The 18,644-nt window shown below is 42.4% G+C and overlaps 1 protein-coding gene across 5 annotated transcripts in view; it reads left to right on the forward strand.

The window, feature by feature from the left end:
• Positions 1-18,644, forward strand: part of PTPN2 (protein tyrosine phosphatase non-receptor type 2) — a 182,980-nt gene that overhangs the window by 100,124 nt on the left and 64,212 nt on the right. For all 5 annotated transcript variants that reach the window (XM_029590949.1, XM_029590950.1, XM_029590947.1 and 2 more), the window contains one exon: positions 10,446-10,607. In XM_029590949.1, the coding sequence (XP_029446809.1) occupies positions 10,446-10,607 (162 nt within the window). The remainder of the gene's footprint in view (positions 1-10,445; positions 10,608-18,644) is intronic.

Consider the following 18,644-nt stretch of genomic DNA (forward strand, 5'->3'; position numbering starts at 1 on the left):
AGAGATGGGCATAGAATGGACTGGAACTGGTAGACCTCTTTTTAATGACAGTTGTAGGTTATTTGTTTCAGGAAAGAAAAATATCAGGACAATAACGATTCTTGTATTTTTTCTAGTTCACCATTACTTAAACATTATAATATCGTCAAATGTTTGTGTGTTTTCATAAAATTAACTTCTTTGACAAAGAAACTCTTAGCAAAATTATGACTCTAGCATATGAATTATTCCAGAATTGTGATATATTTAGCAGCTAGGTGGCAAAGAAACTACAGAAGCAGTTCCTGAAAAGATATTTAAAAGTAGACTTAAGGGACTAAGTGGTATTAATGTCTCTGTCCCCATAAGGGAAATGCAGTTTCAGATTTGGATTGGGTATAGTATTTTCCTGGTTAGGGCATTTACTGAAAAAAATCAACACTACAGTATGTCCTAAGTATATGAATGATGGTGCCTATCTCCTTATAGTAGTCTTAGCTGCCCTGTTGGATGGACTTCCGAGATATCATGACAGGAGCCAGGCAGCAAAATTGGTGCCATTCGAGTTCTCTGCAGCTTTTGACATCGAAGGTCATAACATCTTATCTCATCTAGCAGAAGCTAGTCTATGCAGCACGGTCCTAGTGTGGTTTAACTTTTTTGTCAGACTGCCAGCAAACAGTAGGTTTTGCGTGACCACATATCAACACTATAGATACTAAACTGTGGATTCTCCCAAGGCTCCATACTAGCACCAGTGCTATTCCACACATGCCTCAAACCATTGGCACAACTGATCTGGACTTTTAACATAAAAGCCTCTCTCTATCCAAATAGATGATGTCCAGCTGGTGCTACCAATGGTCCTGGATTTGCAAACAGCTATAAAGAAGTTTAGTAAATGTCTCGCAGCTGTCCAAGAATGAACAAAAAAATTCCATCTGAATTCCAACAAAACTGAGATTCTTGGGTACAAAACAAACATAAGACAACTCCCAGATCTGAAAATCCCATTCCAACCCTATGAACTCCAGTTAAAAACACTGGTCTAAAGCCTCTGAGTCTTACTGGATTCAGAACTTACCATGCTCCCGTAGATCCAGGGACAGGAAAGCGCTGTCACTGTCAGCTAGGAAAATTTTTTTTTTTTTTTTTTTAATTTATGTTTTTTATTAACTTTCCTCAGTGGGTGACAAATAACCATCATAGTACATCTCACAGAACACAGTAATCCACTGAAATTGCATATAGTAAACAAATTAACAAATGTACTAACAAATGTACGTAAACCCCCCCCCCTTACCCTCCCCCCTCCCCCAGGGATTAGGATACCATTTCATACCGATCACCCATAAGTGTCTGACATGGAGTTCATTACAAGGAAATAGACAATGTAACTGGCAATATTCAGTGTCAAGAGTCTGTTCACCACGCAATCACAGGTAAGCCTTTAGAGGAGTGCGCAACTCAACGAAGCCCAGGTCACTGCCCGAACTCCGCATCTGTCCAATAAGGTCGTCAAAATGATCAAGATCCGGCTGAGTAGTCCAGGAAGGGTTGCCAGATCTTAAAGTAGGATGTCATTCTATTATGTTTAGTTGCCATTAAAGAGGCCAGTCTCTGGTATCGATGTAATAAGGTAATAATGTCAGCAAGTCCTGGTACCAGCGTGGTCTTCCAATTTTTAGCGATCAGAGTGCGGGTCGCAATAAACATTTGCATACAAAAACGCTGTTGGTGTTTATTAGCAGTATCAGGGAAAATGTTTAATAACGCTGTTTCAGCTTCAAAGAGTATCGGTACTTCCAACACCCTGGTCAACCAAGCAAATACTTCCTTCCATAAGGGAACAATAACGATACATTCCCACCATATATGCATGAAGATGCCAGAGTTCCCGCAGTCTCTCCAGCAGGAGATCGACACAGAAGGAGAAAAATGATGCAACCTATCCGGTGTGTAATACCACCGGTAGATAATCTTATAGCAGTTTTCCTGCATGAGAGCCAAAATAGAGCATTTCCGGGCATTGAGGAAAACTACTTCCCAGGTCTGCCTCCCCAGAGTCCTGCCCAGGTCAGTTTCCCATTTGGAAATAAATTTGCCCAGCACCGCCTGCGGAGGGAAAAATAACTGGTATACTTTTGAGATCATCCCCTTAAGCCTGTCACTGTTCAAACAGTAGGTTTCCATAAGAGATCTCCCCGGACGTAAGGACCCCTCTCTTAACAGTCCCTTAACATAATGGGTTACTTGAGCATAGGCTAGATAATCACGATGGTCTAACTGATACATCTCAAAGAACTGGTCCCTAGAAGGGAGTGAGCCTTGGGAGAGTAGGTGACCTACCGAATTGATCCCCAACTCCCGCCAGTAACATAATCTCCTAGATTGAAACCCACTGGGGAAACAGACATTATTCATCAGGGACGTTTGAAAGAAAAATTTATAATCCCCTAAGAGCCAGCGTTGACTATGTGCCCACACTTTAAGTGTGACCTCCAGTGAACATGGGATGTCGATTACTTGTCGCCATGTAGAGCGGGGCTGCCAGGGCATAGCAGACCACTCCATGCATCCTATAATAGATTGCTCTACCGATACCCATTGTTTCGGAGCAGACTTTCGATGAGCATCTATAACCGCCCTTAATTGAGAAGCTATATAATAGTTCATAAGGTTGGGAACCCCCAAACCCCCCTGCGTCTTTGGCAAACAGAGCACTTGCCTGGCCACCCTCGGAGGCCGTCGTCTCCAAATAAAATCAAAAAATTTTTCTGCCAGCTTTGTAATATCGTGGAGGGGATATACACCGGCAGGGAAGCAAAAAGGTATAACAATTTAGGTAATATGGTCATTTTGATTATAGCCACCCTCCCGAGCCATGAGAAACCTCTTTTATTCCAGCGGCTCAAGTCCGAGGTAATATTTCGTACAAGTGGCAGGTAATTCAGTGAATATAATTCAGCTAAATTGGGGGATATCTGTACTCCCAGGTATTTAACATGAGACTTAGCCCACTTAAAAGGGAACTGATCCTTAAGATGTCGCACCACTCCGGGATCCAGGTTGACATTGAGAAGCTCCGATTTCTCTACATTCACCTTAAGCCCCGCCACTCTGCTGACAGCATTGAGCTCATGCATCACTCCCCGTAAGGAACGTTCTGGGTCCGTCAGCATTAAGAGCACATCATCCGCAAACAGAGAAAGAGTATATTGAAATTCGCCCAAGTGAACCCCCTTGATCTCAGGAGAGGCTCTAATCCTGGTAGTTAGAGGTTCCATATAGAGAGCGAACAGCAGTGGGGAAAGCGGACATCCCTGCCTAGTACCTCTACCAATGGAAAAAGCCAGCCCATAACCATTATTTACTTTAACCCTGCCCTGTGGGTGATCATAAAGTTTTTTTATCCAGTTGATAAAGTAGGGCCCAAAAGCCAGCTTTTGCAACGTTTGAAAAAAGAAACGGCCAGTGCACTAAATCGAATGCCTTTTCAGCATCCAAAGACAGTAACACTGCCGGTACCCGTTTCTTTCGCACCCACCAAATAAGATCTATAACCTTACAGATATTATCCGCCGCCATGCGTTGGGGTACAAAACCGACCTGATCGGTATGCACTAGGCCCGGTAAAAATTTATTAAGTCCTAATGCTAATAGGCGGGCCATTATTTTTAAATCGACATTAATAAGAGATATGGGCCGGTAAGAGCTACACAATGTGGGATCCCGGCCCGGCTTAGCTAAGACCGTGACCCCCGGCATATTAGCGTGGGAAGGTATAGATCCGCCTTCTCGAAGACTATTAAAATAGGCAGTGAGAGGTTCAACCACAGTGGTAGAGCAGTTTTTGTAATAAGCCCTGGAAAATCCGTCAAGACCAGGCGACTTGCCCATCTTAAGAGACTTAATTGCAAAAGCTACTTCCCCAGATGTAATAGGAGCATCCAAGATCTGCTGTTGTTCTAAAGTTAAAGATGGGAGGGTTACAGTACCCAGGTATTCTGTAATATCTGAGTCTATAATGGACGTCTGAGTGCTATAAAGAGAGCTATAGAAATCCGAAAAAGACTTTCGGATGTCCGAAGCTGAAGTATAAAAAGAGACCTTTATCACTTTTTATTTTAGATATATTATTTTGAGTCATCTTAGATCTCAACTGACGGGCCAACAAACGGCCGGCTTTATCCCCTCCTTCATAATACACCTGTTTAGTTAGTTCAAGTGCGTGTAACACCTGGTGGTTATCAAGAGAAGCAAGGTTATCTTTCAGTGCTAACAGTTTCTGGTAACATCGAGATGATTGCGTTCTCATATGTTCCCTGGTCACCTCAGCTATTTGAGTTTGCAGAGCAACCCTATCTCGTTCTCTGTTGCATTTGCACATTACTGCTCTGGAAATTAATACCCCCCGAGCCACTGCCTTAGAGCACTCCCATAGAGTAGCTGGAGCAATCTCTGGATTCTGATTGAGTTGGAAATATTCCTGAAGTTGCCCATTCAACTCTCTAGTAAAATGATCATCCCGCAACAGAGACTCGTTCAGTTTCCAAAACCTGTCTCCCGTATCTCTGCTGCCTATGAATACATCCATTCTAATCGGGGCATGATCTGACCAGGTAATGGGTTCTATTTCTACTGCTTTCACAGTATTACTAGTCACCCCATCAACAAGGAAAAGATCAATTCGAGAGTAGCTAGTATGGGGCGCCGAGTAATACGTATAGACACGAGCCTTCGGATTACGATTTCGCCAGATATCCATTAAATTCCAGTTTTCCATAAGACCCTCTTAAGGCATTTCTATTCGTATGTGAGGTAGTTAGAGATGCCCTGGAATTGTCCAATTCCCGGCATAAAGTGACATTAAAGTCCCCCCCCTATGATTAGAGAGCCTTCAGCATGAGCTAGTAATAGAGTCTGAATCCCCTTCCAGAAACCCACTTGTTCTCCATTAGGGGCATATAATGATAGTAAGGTGTAGACCAAAGCCCCCACCCGGATTTTTAAGAGTACATACCTCCCCTTGGGATCTGATACATAAGTAATATATTCAAACAGCATCTGAGCTGAAATTAGTATCCCCGTCCCTGAATACTTAGCCTGCGGTCCACTCGCCGCTAGAAACACATGGGGATAGTCTTTAGAGACCATCAGATGGTCATAACTCCTTTTCAAATGAGTTTCTTGTACGAACGCTATATCCGTTCTATGAGAGTTGAGCTCCTTTCTGAGTAAATAGCGTTTCCTAAAGGTGTTTAAACCTTTAACATTCAGGGAGACTACAACAACCATGATAAAGGAAAATAGAGAAAAGATCCCCTTTAAGAGGCCCATGAGCGCTCGCCACGAAGGACGGCGTGACAGGCTGCGAAGAGGCCTTTATATCTGTGCTAGTTATGACAAATTGGTGAAAAAGACATGCCAGCCCACAATCATAAATCCGTATCCCATGGTACCCAAGCCCCTTACCCTCACTAAAGTGATTCGCTAACCCTTCGCGAATCATGGATGGGGGTGCTCAAAGAACAACACCGGCAGCTCCCTCAGACCGCCGCCCCCCCCTTTCTTGCCTTGAAATCAACAGGAGGCATTTTTAACAGTTAATACGTATTATAAAAATAATGGAAGCAAGTGCAATGGAGCACCTGATATCAGAACATAACTTCTTAACAAAGTATGAAAGCAGGAAAACAATAACATCTATGTGATTTCACATTCTTAGCTGAAATACACTTCAAGTTAATAGGAGGCCATCAGCCCTTCTCGCCCTGGGGGTTCCCCTTCCAGGACTGTTGTCGAAGATGACCACGGCCTGGGCCCGGTCTCCGCCATCTCGGGGTGGGGTCCACCGGTGGTACGGCCCGTTGATTTGGTTCAGGAGTAAAAGGGACCTCCAAGCCAGCTTTTTTGAAGCTCTCCACTGCTTCCTCCAGTGATCGAACACGATATGTCACTCCCTTTCTTTGAAAGATAAGAGCAAAAGGAAAGCCCCATCTATATCGAATCTCCTCATTATGTAGGGCTATAGCCACTTCCCGTAGCGAATATCGCTTTTGTAGAGTAGATGGAGCCAGATCAGTGTAAATAGAAATGGCATGATTCTGCCAAGACCATTGCTGCTGTGATCTTGCACATTTAAGGACTTCTTCCTTAACCTTGTAATGATGAAATTTAATTATAATGTCTCGCGGTTGATTGTCTTTTCGCGGGCCCAGCACCCGATGCACTCTCTCCAAATCTATTTCTTTTCCGTCATCTGAGAAAGCAGAGGATCCCTTAGTGAGTATAAATTTACAATGGCTGCCGCGGTTTGCATACAGTCCATGTACTGCTCTGTTTCGGGCACCCCTCTCAATCGGAGACTCGTTCTCCGCGAACGGTTCTCCAAATCTTCAAGCTTGTTGTGCACTGATTCCAGCTCCGCAGCCATTTCCTTATTTTGTACAGTTAAAACTTCGATCGCTGCATTATGAGTATCCGCTCGGATGTCTAAGTCATCTACTCGGTGTCCCATCGAGTTAAGGTCCTCCCTCAAATCCGCCATGGAGGCGAGCAACTCCGCTTTATGAGCTTTAAGGTCAGCCCACAGTTCGATAAACCATGTGTGCATCTCCGCTCGAGTCGGGAAATCGGGGGTAGCCCCCGTATGCGTCACCTCATCAGCCGCTGTAGTGCTCTTGGAGCGGGCCGCATCATTGCCTGCCTCGTGGCTGTCCGCGGCCTGTTCCTCTTCGGCCTGCATAAGTTCTGCCGCCACTTTGCTAAACGAGAACTGTTTTAAATCAGTTAGTCGTTTGCGGTTTGCCATCCTGGAGTGTTCCCCTGCCAGATTATCGAGGTTAGACTTTCGCTAACGAAGCTTGCTTCCAGTTATTCGCCTCTGAACTATTAATGGGAGCGGAGCAGACGTCTCAGGCAGCCTTTTTCCAGCGCTGCTCAACAGCACCCCCAGCTAGGAAAATTTAAGAAATATACTCTCGGCCGAATTTTAAAACGGCCATGCACATAAACAGTTAACGCGTGTGGCCGGATCTTGCGTGTGCCGCGCACATTTTCAAAGGGGCCTGACCATGTGCATAACCCCTGTCACGGGCAAAAGTGTCGGGCCCAGAGAAAGGGGGAGGTCTGGGGGAGCGGGGTGGGGCTGGAGGCGACAGATACAGTGGCCATTTGCTGCTGTTCTGGGGATGCGTGCAAGTTGCTTCTGCTCAAACGGAGCAGTAAGCAATAAAACAAAAAAAAAAAGAAAGGTAGGCAAGAAGGTTTAGGGGGTAGAGAAGAGGGAGGGAGTATGGGTAGGGGGATATGGAAGTTCCCTCCCAGTCCACTCCTTAATTGGTGCGGACTGGGAGGGAACTTGGGGAGGCCAGATTGCGTCACCGTGCATAATCTTACAAAATTGGGTCCCTCTGCACGTTCCACCCACACATGCGTGCGCAGATTATAAAATTGGTGTGTCCATGTGTGCGCGTGCACATAGATGTGCATGCGTAGCTTTTAAATCTATCCCTCTGTATTTTTTGCCCCAGTAATGACATGACTGGATTACTGCAATTTCCTATGCAAGGGTCTAACAGACAAGGTCATCCACAAACTCCAGATGATACAAAACGCTGCTGCATGACTGATAGGAGGATGCAAAAAGCATGATCACATCACACCAATCTTACAAAAACCGATATTGTACAGAATGAATTTCAAAATGCTGTCATTGATGTTCGTTGTTTTAAGTGGAGATAGCCTTTCCTTCATAATATATAGGCCCATCTGTTTACGTGCCTTCTAGACTAAGATCCTCACTCAGATCCTCTGTCATTTCCATCCTTAAAAAGACACCTGAAACAGATTCTTCTTGAGAGCAGCACCTGCCTTCTGGAACCCCCTTTCCAAAAGAGCTTCAAGAAATTCATGATTACTCTCATTTTAGGAAGCAAATAAAAGCCTGGCTTCTGTGTCAGTCCTTTAATGCCAAATCCAAAGTGCAGAGAGACTAAGGTTGCAGGACGCTACTGGTATCTCAAAGCCCTAGACGTGCTGCTGAAACATGCGACTTCATACAAACATTTTTCCACATGTCATTTTTCTGAATTAATTCATTAGTATTTCTCATTAGGTTGGTAGAACTTAGTATTAATGCAGACATGAAATGTTTATTGCTGTTTTGTTAAATTGTTGGTCTATCTTCTGTAAAGCTGCACCTGACCTTAACACATCTGCTGCTGATACTCTAATGCAGTGGCTCTCAACCCAGTCCTCAGGCCCATTTAACCAGTCTGGTTTTCAGGATGTCTACAATAAATATGCAAGAGAGATTTGCAAGCACTGCCTCCATTGTATGCAAATATTTCTCATGCATATTGATTGTGGATATCCTAAAAATTAGACTGGCTAGGTGTGTTACAAGAACTGGGTCGAGAACCATTGCTTTAATATATTGTAGGAAACAAAAGAATAGATGCCAGATGTCTTTGAACGTATTTATTGTATTTTTTTTATTTATTTATTTCAGGTTTTTATATACCGGCATTCGAGAGCGCAGTCCCATCATGCTGGTTCACATAAAACAGGGGTGCATTGTAAACATAAACTAAAACAATGGTGCGGAAAAGGCAGTTACATATAACAGGGTGATTAGAACTTGGCGGAGAAAGAAGAGAAAGGACAGGTTAAAAAATAATTTAAACATGTAAACAATAGTGGAGGTGGTTAATCATGGTGTAGGTGGTGATAAGGATTGGCGTGGAAGAGATAGGTCAGTTTGAGTCCGGGAATGCTTTTTGTAGTGGAGACTTGTGTTTATTAAAAGCCCGACTCAGCCGAGTTTCGCCACACATCTAGTGGCTGCCTCGGGCTCTGATTAATGAGTTTGGACCTAGTATGGTCTTAAACCAATCTTACTTGTAATACATAAATTCTCGGTAAAACATCCACAATCGTAGCATATCATTTGAACTGCAGTCGGATGTGCGCTCTCCACTTGTTACAAAACACGCCTCCACTACAATAAATATGTTCAGACATCTGGCATCTATTCTTCTGTTTCCTCTACGGCTATCATAGATCGCCTTCCTCTTTGCTTCTTGGGTCCATCCTTTTTAATGTATTGTAAACAGCTTTTGATGAATTTTATATTAAAGGTAGATTATAAATCCAAATAAAATCACTCTAAGGAAATGGTTATAAAGGAAACGAATGATTATGAAATGTCAACTCAAGCCTTCATTATCATTGTGCTTTCTGCATATTCTTAGTTCTCTTAACCAGCTCAAGTATACTAACTAGTTGGTTGGTAAGAAAATATTTAACAGCAGCCAGAAAGTGCATTATGCTGTATTGGCTTGAGGAAAAGTAGCCCGATCATGTAGTTCAGAGGACAGATTCACCACATGATGGAGGTGGAGGGGAAAATGCTGCTCTTCTCTTGGCACTATTTTTGAGTATTTGGAAGCTGTATATACTGACTTTCCCCAAGAACAGTGGAATACTTTCTGAACCCACCTCCAAGGAGTTAAGAGATGACTGAGGTGCTGAGAGTAATTTGAATGACAGAGAATTTGATTTCTTCTAAAATAATTGAGCATGAATGGTTCCTAAATTCTATAATTTTTTTTTTAAATAAATGTGACAAGGGGGTTGTAGGGAAAGGAGGGAGTTAATGGGGGAAAACCTTGTTTTACGGTGCATTTTCTTCCTTTATTAACAGTTGACACAATCTGAGAGGCATTTCAGAGCAATTTGTACAATTTATTGACTTGAGTAGACACTTATTGTAAGCAACACCATTAGATTAAATTCAATAAAGATTTTATCATGAACGTTTATGCAAGTGTGATGGGTTCAAAAAGAATAATTTCATTTGGGGATCTGACAGGTTGACTTTGGCTATGGACCCAGGGGTTTGGACTGTGACAGTTAAGCACAGCAGTATTTAGCTTAAACGATATGGTGATAAATCAAAGCTGAAGATGTATATACTTAGGTTGATACAAAAGTATTATTGGCCTTGTTATACTTAAACTGATGGTAGAACAGTGATACTGTTCAGTGAAGCCTTCAGCTCAATTTCTCTATTTTCATATCTAATACCCAGCCCATTTCCTATATAGTTTAAAGTTGCAAAACAGTGTAGTAGGACAAAACTAGAATTGGCCTAGTTTGTTTTTGATGGTCCAGACTCGTGTAACAAAACTAGATTTTAAAATGGAGTCCCTTCACTTACTGACCAGAATTGGGGTACATATATACCAGGTTCCCAAGAGAGCTTGGCCTAAGATAGTTGCTGTTGTAGCTGGGGAAAACCTCTGATACTTGTAAATGCAGGCTTCTGGTGCTTTAACCCCAGTAGAAGGTGTGTTTCAAATTGAAGGTGAAAGAAGCAGGAAGAAACTGCCAGGCAAAAGATGTTTTAAGTTCACCAAATTAAAGCAATATATTAAGGTATATATATCTGTCTGTATCAGATGGAAAAAAGAAAAGACCCATCTTCTGTAGACATTAAGCAAGTATTATTGAATATGAGACGTTATCGAATGGGACTTATTCAGACTCCAGGACAACTGAGATTTTCATATATGGCTGTTATTGAAGGAGCAAAAGATATGAAGAGGGATTCAACTCTTCAGGTAAGCTTTTTATTTTTAAGACCTAATTCATTGTATGTTGCAGAGTTTCTATATCCTTAACAGTATTATATAATAGCAAATGAGTGATTCCTGTTGTACCCTATGAATCAGTTGCAGTAACTTAAAAAAAATAACTACATTTATTAGTGTCCTTCATAGCTGAGAACTTGCATTATTGGGCTACTTGTTTATGGCTAATTTCAGAAACATCAAGTGGAACAATTTACCGTATAAAGCAAAAACTTGTGATCATATTTGAGAAACTAGAGGTCAAAATGTTTGTTTCTTTGCCAGTCTCTTCTCTCTCTGCCCTCTCCACCCTCCAAAGTCAAGCATTTCCTTTTTCTCATATAATCTCCTTCCTGAGGACATTTTGGGAGTGATGCAAACCAATCTTAAAGGGATTGGGTGGCTTATTTGCAATACTGTAATCACCGCACCTTGTTCTTATTACTGATATCTATATCTGTCCCAAGTATGCTTGAATTATGGAAACTAGTACTGATAGAATTCAAACATTTTTTGGGGCAGATCTTGGTTGTTGCATTATTACACTCAATCTACACTTTGCTACCTTGAGAGCAGAGACAAGGGAAGAGGTAATACGGGGAAAACAAGCTACAGACACTGCAAGCCACAGCATAGCTGGATGGGAACAAGCAGATTACAACTCCCCAGAAACCTACTGGAACAGTGCTGGAGATTGGTCAGGTACCAATACAGTAAGGCTATGGAGACAGATTGCTGGATATTTGGACCGCAGCCTTTTGGTGTCTAATTAGATTATTAAAAAGCATATGGTGAGATGGGGATAGGAACTTGTATGCTTATCTATCCAGGATAGCAGTGCAATCAAAGACAAAGATAACAAACACTGACATGGAAAAAGAACAATTTCCTACAAACAGCAAAGCTTCTGTAGCTGACAGTTCGGATATACCCTTAATAGTTTATTTTTTTATAATTATATCTTTATGAATTATATACATAGATAAACAACAAAAGGTATATTCTGCACATTCAAGGAAATAAAATAAGAAATCTTAATATGTTACTCTAAATGTAAGCAGAATTCTAGCCCACATCTTGGGGGAAAACAAAGGCAAATAAGAGGAAAAATATATCAGAGATCTTTGCAGCTGTTAGTTACATTCAAATGACTACTCACCCTGCTAAGTAACTTAACCTTCAATATTCACAAGAGATTTATCATTCAGAAAGGTCTCCAAATGAGCTGGATCGAGGAACACACATGATTTCCTTTGGTAGGTTACTAAACACTTGGAAGGAAAGTTAAGGAAAAAAGTAGCCCCAAGATAGATCGTAAGCTGCTTATGAGAGAGAAATAATTTTCTACAAAGCTGTGTTTCACGAGAGATGTCTGGGTACACAAAAACCTTCTGACCACAAAATTCAATGGATTTAAATTTAAACTATTGTTTAAAGATTAATTCCTTATCTATATCTGTTACAAAAGTGACTAACAGAGTAGCTCTCTTGGATATAATATCCTGACTCAAGGACTATTATTTAGGACAAAATTATTATAGTCTCCTTCAGGACCCTGCACAACTCTAAATTCTGGGAGATAACATTTAGAAAGCTTAATTTCTCTATCATGAGCGATCTGTAAAACTTCATTTATATACTTCCTAAATGATTCCACAGATGATGACAATCTAGTTTCTGGAAGTTCACTAAATCTTAAGTTCTTATATCTCATTACATTAACTGCTTTATTCTATTATGTAAGAATAAGCTATCTTTAATATTAGATTAAAAAACAGACTGGATATTATTAGTAATCTGGTTAGTGGTAACCATTTGCCCCTCTACTGCAGCTTTTCTGTGTTCTAAGTCCAAAAATTTATTGGAGGCTTTTGTAGATTAATCAGATAATTGAGAGACAGTTAAGGATATTACAGTCTCAGCCCGCGAGACTACTCTCCAAATGTCTCTGAGTTACATTGTCTGGCTCTTCTGGGTCACCAGGTAGTTGTAATTTATTCTCTGGAGACAGAGCAACATATTTTGCAATTGGAACCCTCAAACCAACATTTTCGTTTTCACTATGATGGTCTACATCAGCGGTTCTCAACCTATGGGTCGCGACCCCGGCGGGGGTCGAACGCCCAAAACGCAGGGGTCGCGCGCTCCCCGGTCTCTCCCGCTGCCGTTGCCGCCGGGCTGTCAGCACGTTCAAGCCCAGCGGGAACGGCAGCGGCGCTAGAAGAAGCTCTGCAACCCGCGGCTGGGCCTTTTCTTCTTCCTGCGCCTGCCCCCCCCCCCCCCCTCCCTCCCGTGACCCGGAACAGGAAGTGAATCGTGGTGCGCGGGAAGGTGAGAGAGCCGCGCGAAAAAGTAGCAGCGGCGGCTGCAGCATCGGCCCCCGAGCAGTTGAAGCAGCAGGTAATGGAGAAAGGAGAGAGCAGCACGAGCCTCCCGCGGCCGATGGGATTCTTCTTTCTTGGCCAGCGAGGCTGCTGCAGCTCCCATTTGTGCTTGGGGGAGAAGAGGAAGTGAGTGAGAGAAAGAGAGAGAAGCAGCCAGCCAGCCTGTGTGTGATTGACTGGTCAGAGAGCTGATGTGTGTGTGTGTGTATGTGAGAGACAATGAAAGTGATTGCTCAGGGAGATGACTGATATGTATGTGAGAGTGTGAGACATTAGTCAGGGAGGTGACTGATGTGTGTGTGAGAGTGTGAGACATTAGTCAGGGAGGTGACTGATGTGTGTGTGTGTGTGAGAGAGAGAAAAAGCATGGAAGGGAGAAGTCTGGGTATGCGAGAAAGCATGGGCGTAAGAAGCCTGGTGTTGTGGGGGTGAAAGAAAGCATGGGAGTGAGAAACCAGGGTGAGTGTGCATGCATGAGAGAGAGAGACTGCTTGGTAAGGTGATGGTGTGTGTGAGAGAAAAAGACTGGAATGTGTGTGTGAATGTGAGAGAATGTGATTCAGGGAATGAGAAGCCTGTGCACGTGGAGAGTGAGCATGGAAATGAGAGAGACTGGTGTGTGTGTAACAGAGAGAAAGTGATTATGGGAATGAGAAGCCTGTGCATGTGGAGAGAACAAGCATGGGAGTGAGAGACTGGTGAGTGAGTGTGTGTGTGTGAGAGAGAGAGAGAGAGAGACAGAGAAAGTGATTATGAGAGTGAGAAGCCCATATATGTAAGTAGAACACGGGAGTGGGAAGCCTGTGTGTGTGTGTGTATGGCATGAGAGAAACTGTTCAGGAAGGTGACTGGTGTGTGTGTGCCAAAGACTGTTTGGGAGATGATTGGTGTGTGAGAGACAGAAACTGGTCATGGGGGCATGACTGGTATGGTGTGTGTGTGTGAGAGACATGGGCACTAAGGAAGAGGACCATAAGTATAGAGCTTAGCTTCTACTGCTGCTTCTGGTGAGTGCCACGGCCTGCAGGGAAGGGGAGTAGGAGAGCTGCTGGAGGGGGTAAGTAAAGGTGGCTTTTTAAGTTTATTTTTCTTGACTGCCATTTTAATTGTGTGATGTCTGCTTTTTTGAAATATTTTATTGGTGTTTGGAGAATGTTTAATAGTTTTTATGCGTTTTTAATTGTTGGATGTTCATAACTGTTTTGAAACATTTATTCTGCTTATTAGTATAGTATAGTTTTACAATTATTTCTGTGTGGGGATCTATAGCTGCTTGCTAGTTCTGTTTTCCTAATTAGAGGTGTATTGGTTTTTAGGACCTGATTTAATATTTGTAGTGTTGCCTTTTCATAGATAGGGTTGCTCCTGTTTGAGTGTATTCCATAATACAGGTGTAACTGTGTGCGGATTAGTTTATGTGCATTACTACAGATCCTGGGAGTATGTTAGGTCGGTTCTGTGTCTGTTACCAAGATGAGATATTTTGCTAGCATGTAAGCGTTTGTATCAGTTTTATTTGTTGTGTTTTCTCAGAGGACATGCATTGGTGGTAAACTGCTGTCTTTTCATAAGTAGGGCTATTGAGCCTGGAAATAGAAGGAGTTTGAGTTGCTGTTACTGAGATGTCACTAGAACCAGAATATCTTTTTTGTAGGGTGAGTTGTATGGGGAATGTCATAATTCTGCTTTACATCCATTATTGTGGGTCAGGGGGGTTCCTGTGGATACAAACTGTACTTTTACATCTAGCCCCGTGATGATCATGGGTCAGTGTGCCATGCATGTGAGAACCTATGGTGAGTTGAGTTACATTCACATTATAAATGTCATAATTAAATGATAAGTGTGCACTAAAATCCAACCCCATCCATAACCCCGCCCCCATATGACCAAAGCCCCGCCCTCACCCCACCCTCACGGGGCGAGGGCGGGGCGAGGGGTCACCGCAACATGAGGAACTGTATTGCGGGGTCACGGCATTAGAAAGGTTGAGAACCACTGGGCTAAAGGATCTAAATATGTATACCCTGAAAGAGGAGGTGCAGGGGAGATACGATACAGACCTTCAGATAACTGAAAGGTTTTGATAATGCACAAACTTCAAATCTTTTCTGTTGGAAAGGAAATAGTGGAACTAGGGTTCACAAAATGTGAAATTCCGGGGGGACAACTCAGAACCAGCATCAGGAAATATTTCCTGAACAGAGATGATTGTGGATTCCTGGAATGCCCTTCTGGAAAAGGTGGTGAGGACAAAAATAATAAATTCAAAAGGACATGGAATAAAACACTTTGGATCCATAAAGGCTAGAGTTTGGAAATAAAGAAAAAGGTGCATGAGAGTAACCTCCATGGAGCAGCAGTTACTACCCTTATCAGAAGGCATGGGGATTACTACCTTTAACCAATTAGCCTTGATGCTTTTGACACGACTACTACGGACCTCTATATTTCAGATAACCCACCTCCCAAAACTACTATCCACTTCAGAAAATCCTGCTCTTCGGAAGACCTCAGCTCCCTCCTCACGACAGAACTTGGGAACCTCGACTTCACTGATGCAGACTGAGCCCTTGCCTCTTGGTTTAACATCACCAGTAAGGTGGCAGATAATCTATGCCCTCTGAAGGAAAAAGTTAAATCTCTCCATCAAGAATAAAAAACCATGGTTCATACCAGAACTAAAAAATCTCAAACAGGGACTACGACATAAAGAACACCTATGGCGCAAGAACCCCTCCACAGCCTCTCTATCAACCTATAAAGCAGCCATGCACAATTACAGAAATACAATCCTCCGTACAAAGAGAGACTTCTATGCCCGCAAAATCCATCACTTCTTATTTGACGCCAAGACCCTGTTCTATGTCAAGGATCTTACTCAGCCAGCCTCTCCCACCATCCCAGACAACCTAGCCCAATCCAAATCTTCAGAACTGGCTATCTTCTTTGAGAATAAAATCTTAAACCTCTTAGCCCCGCTTGCCACCTCAAAGACACAACCTCCTCCTTATTCCTCTACCATCTCCCAGAAAGCCAACTTCAATGCTTCGATCCTACTTCTCCCCTCGAAATAGAAAACATACTAAAAAAGATGAGACCCGCCTATCACCCAACGGATTCTATCCCCTCCAAACTACTGCTCAAAATCCCTAATATAATTGCTAAGCCGCTCGCAGAGATTATCAATTGTTCTCTATCTCAAGGTTCAGTTCCAGATTCTCTCAAACTCGCCTCCATTAAACCACTGCTAAAGAAACCCAAACTGAATCCATCTGACACGGCAAACTTTCGACCCATCGCCAACCTACCTTTCATTGCCAAACTCATGGAGAGAATTGTCAACAAACAGCTTTCTGAATACCTCGAGGATCACAAAATCCTCACCCCAGCTCAATTCGGTTTCTGTAAATCACTGAACACTGAGTCCCTTCTAATCTCTCTCACAGATAACATCCTCTTGGGCCTCGATTAAAAAAAAAAAAAGTTTCTCCTGGCACTGCTCGATATCTCAGTGGCGTTTGACACCGTGAATCACTCCATCCTAATCAATCGTCTTATTGACATTGGCATCTCAGGATCTGTCCTCAATTGGTTTAAGTCCTTTCTCTGCAATAGGAAATTCAAGGTCAGAAAAAGCAACAAGGAATCTCACCCAGTTAGTTCAACACTTGGAGTCCCACAAGGGTCATTACTCTCCCCTACACTCTTCAACATCTATCTCCTCCCCCTCTGCCAACTCCTCTCAAATCTAAAGGTAACCCACTTTATTTATGCGGATGACGTCCAGATTCTCATTCCAGTCACCGAATCTCTTTCAAAACCCTAGACTTCTAGAACAGTTGCCTACAGTCCATCAACCTCCTATTATCCAGCCTTAATCTAGTGCTCAACACATCAAAAACCGAACTCTTGATCATCTCACAGAACGATAATAATCTGGCTTGCAGCAACCTACTTGCTTCACTTCCATCCTCCATCACCCGTGTGAGGGACCTCGGAGTCACCCTTGATAATAGGCTAAATCTAAAAACATTTATCAACAACACTACAAAGGAAGGCTTTCACAAACTTCAAATCCTAAAAAAGCTTAAACCTCTCCTGCACCTACATGACTTCTGCTTGGTTCTGCAAGCCATCATATTCTCAAAAATTGACTACTGCAATTTCCTCCTAATCGGCCTTCCTGCTTCCTCCACCAAACCCTTACAGATGCTACAGAACTCTACTGCAAGGATCCTGACGAATACCAAAAGAGAAGAACACATATCTCCTGTTCTAAAAAATTTACACTGGTTCCCCATCAAATTCAGAATCCTTCACAAAACTTGCTAATTCACAAGTCCATTCACATGCAAACCGCTCTTGATTTAATCATCCCTCTTCGGCATCATACATCTGCCAGACTTATAAGATCAGTATACAAAGGTTCACTCTATGCTCCCCCTGCCAAGTCCTCTTTCAGAAAACGTGCCCTCTCCTCGGCGGGGCCCACACAATGGAATGCTGTACCACTTGATCTTCGCCAAGAAACCTTCCAAAGGACGTTAAAAAAAAAAACTTAAGACATGGCTCTTCAGCCAAGCGTTTCCTTGAAGACCTGCTGTATGCTATCAGACTCTTTTACACTTCACAGCACCACTTAATACAGTTTAAAGGACCTTTATCTCTATTTGGTTATGCTGTACTTAAACTTATATTTTTATCACTATTCTTTCTCTTCATGTACTTACTTTTTGTACTCATATTTGGTTATATTGTTCATATAAGTTCTTTTTCTTATGTTGTATTCTTCTTCCTCTTCTCTGACCCCTTGTTGACTCGTTCTGTAGTTGTTTATCCCGGTTAAAATCTCCCTGTTTTTTGTAATTCTAACTTCAGTTATATGTAAACCGATACGATATGATTTCCATGAACATCGGTATATAAAAAGCTTTTAAATAAATAAATGACTGCAACATTGCTCTCTGCTGTGGTGGTGGGAACAAGGTAAATTGTATTCAGATGACAGCCAATGCTGGGCCCCAAATTTTAGGGTCTGGAGTACTGATATGCAAACACTAAGGAAAAAGCACAGGACTGCTCTATGGCCAAGTTCTAAAACAAAGCACGTTCAAGCAGCATTGTCTGAGTTATTAAGAAGTCTGCTCACCCTGTAAAAATGTTGCTAGCAGTAATTTTATTATGGGTTTGATAGTTTGGTTTTGATTGTAAATATTACTACCCTTAAATAAGGCTTGGGGGTAACCTGCACGGAGCAGCAATTACTTCCATAAGAAACTTTCTGGGTAAATTGGACAGACCATTTGGCCTTTTTTTGTTGTCATTACTATGTAATTGGTTGATCACAGCGCAGTCTAGAGAAACAGTTCTCCATTATCTAGATGTGATGATGCGTCATCTTCAGAGCTTAGGTTTTCTTAACTTCAAGAAGAAAAATCTGGAACCCACTCAGAGCCTCCAGTTCATGAGGGCATGTATAGACACCTTGCTATAGAAAGCATTTCTGCCCAGTGAATGGAGATCAACCATGATTTGCTCATCTAATCAGAGATCTGTGGCCAGGAAGCTCCTTTGTAACATTGGTCATATGGGAGTGTCCATCCACAAAGTTCTGCTAACCCCACCTTCACATCCTTTATCT

This window comes from Rhinatrema bivittatum, chromosome 2 (assembly GCF_901001135.1).
Source record: "Rhinatrema bivittatum chromosome 2, aRhiBiv1.1, whole genome shotgun sequence".
Classification (NCBI taxonomy): Eukaryota; Metazoa; Chordata; class Amphibia; order Gymnophiona; family Rhinatrematidae; genus Rhinatrema; species Rhinatrema bivittatum.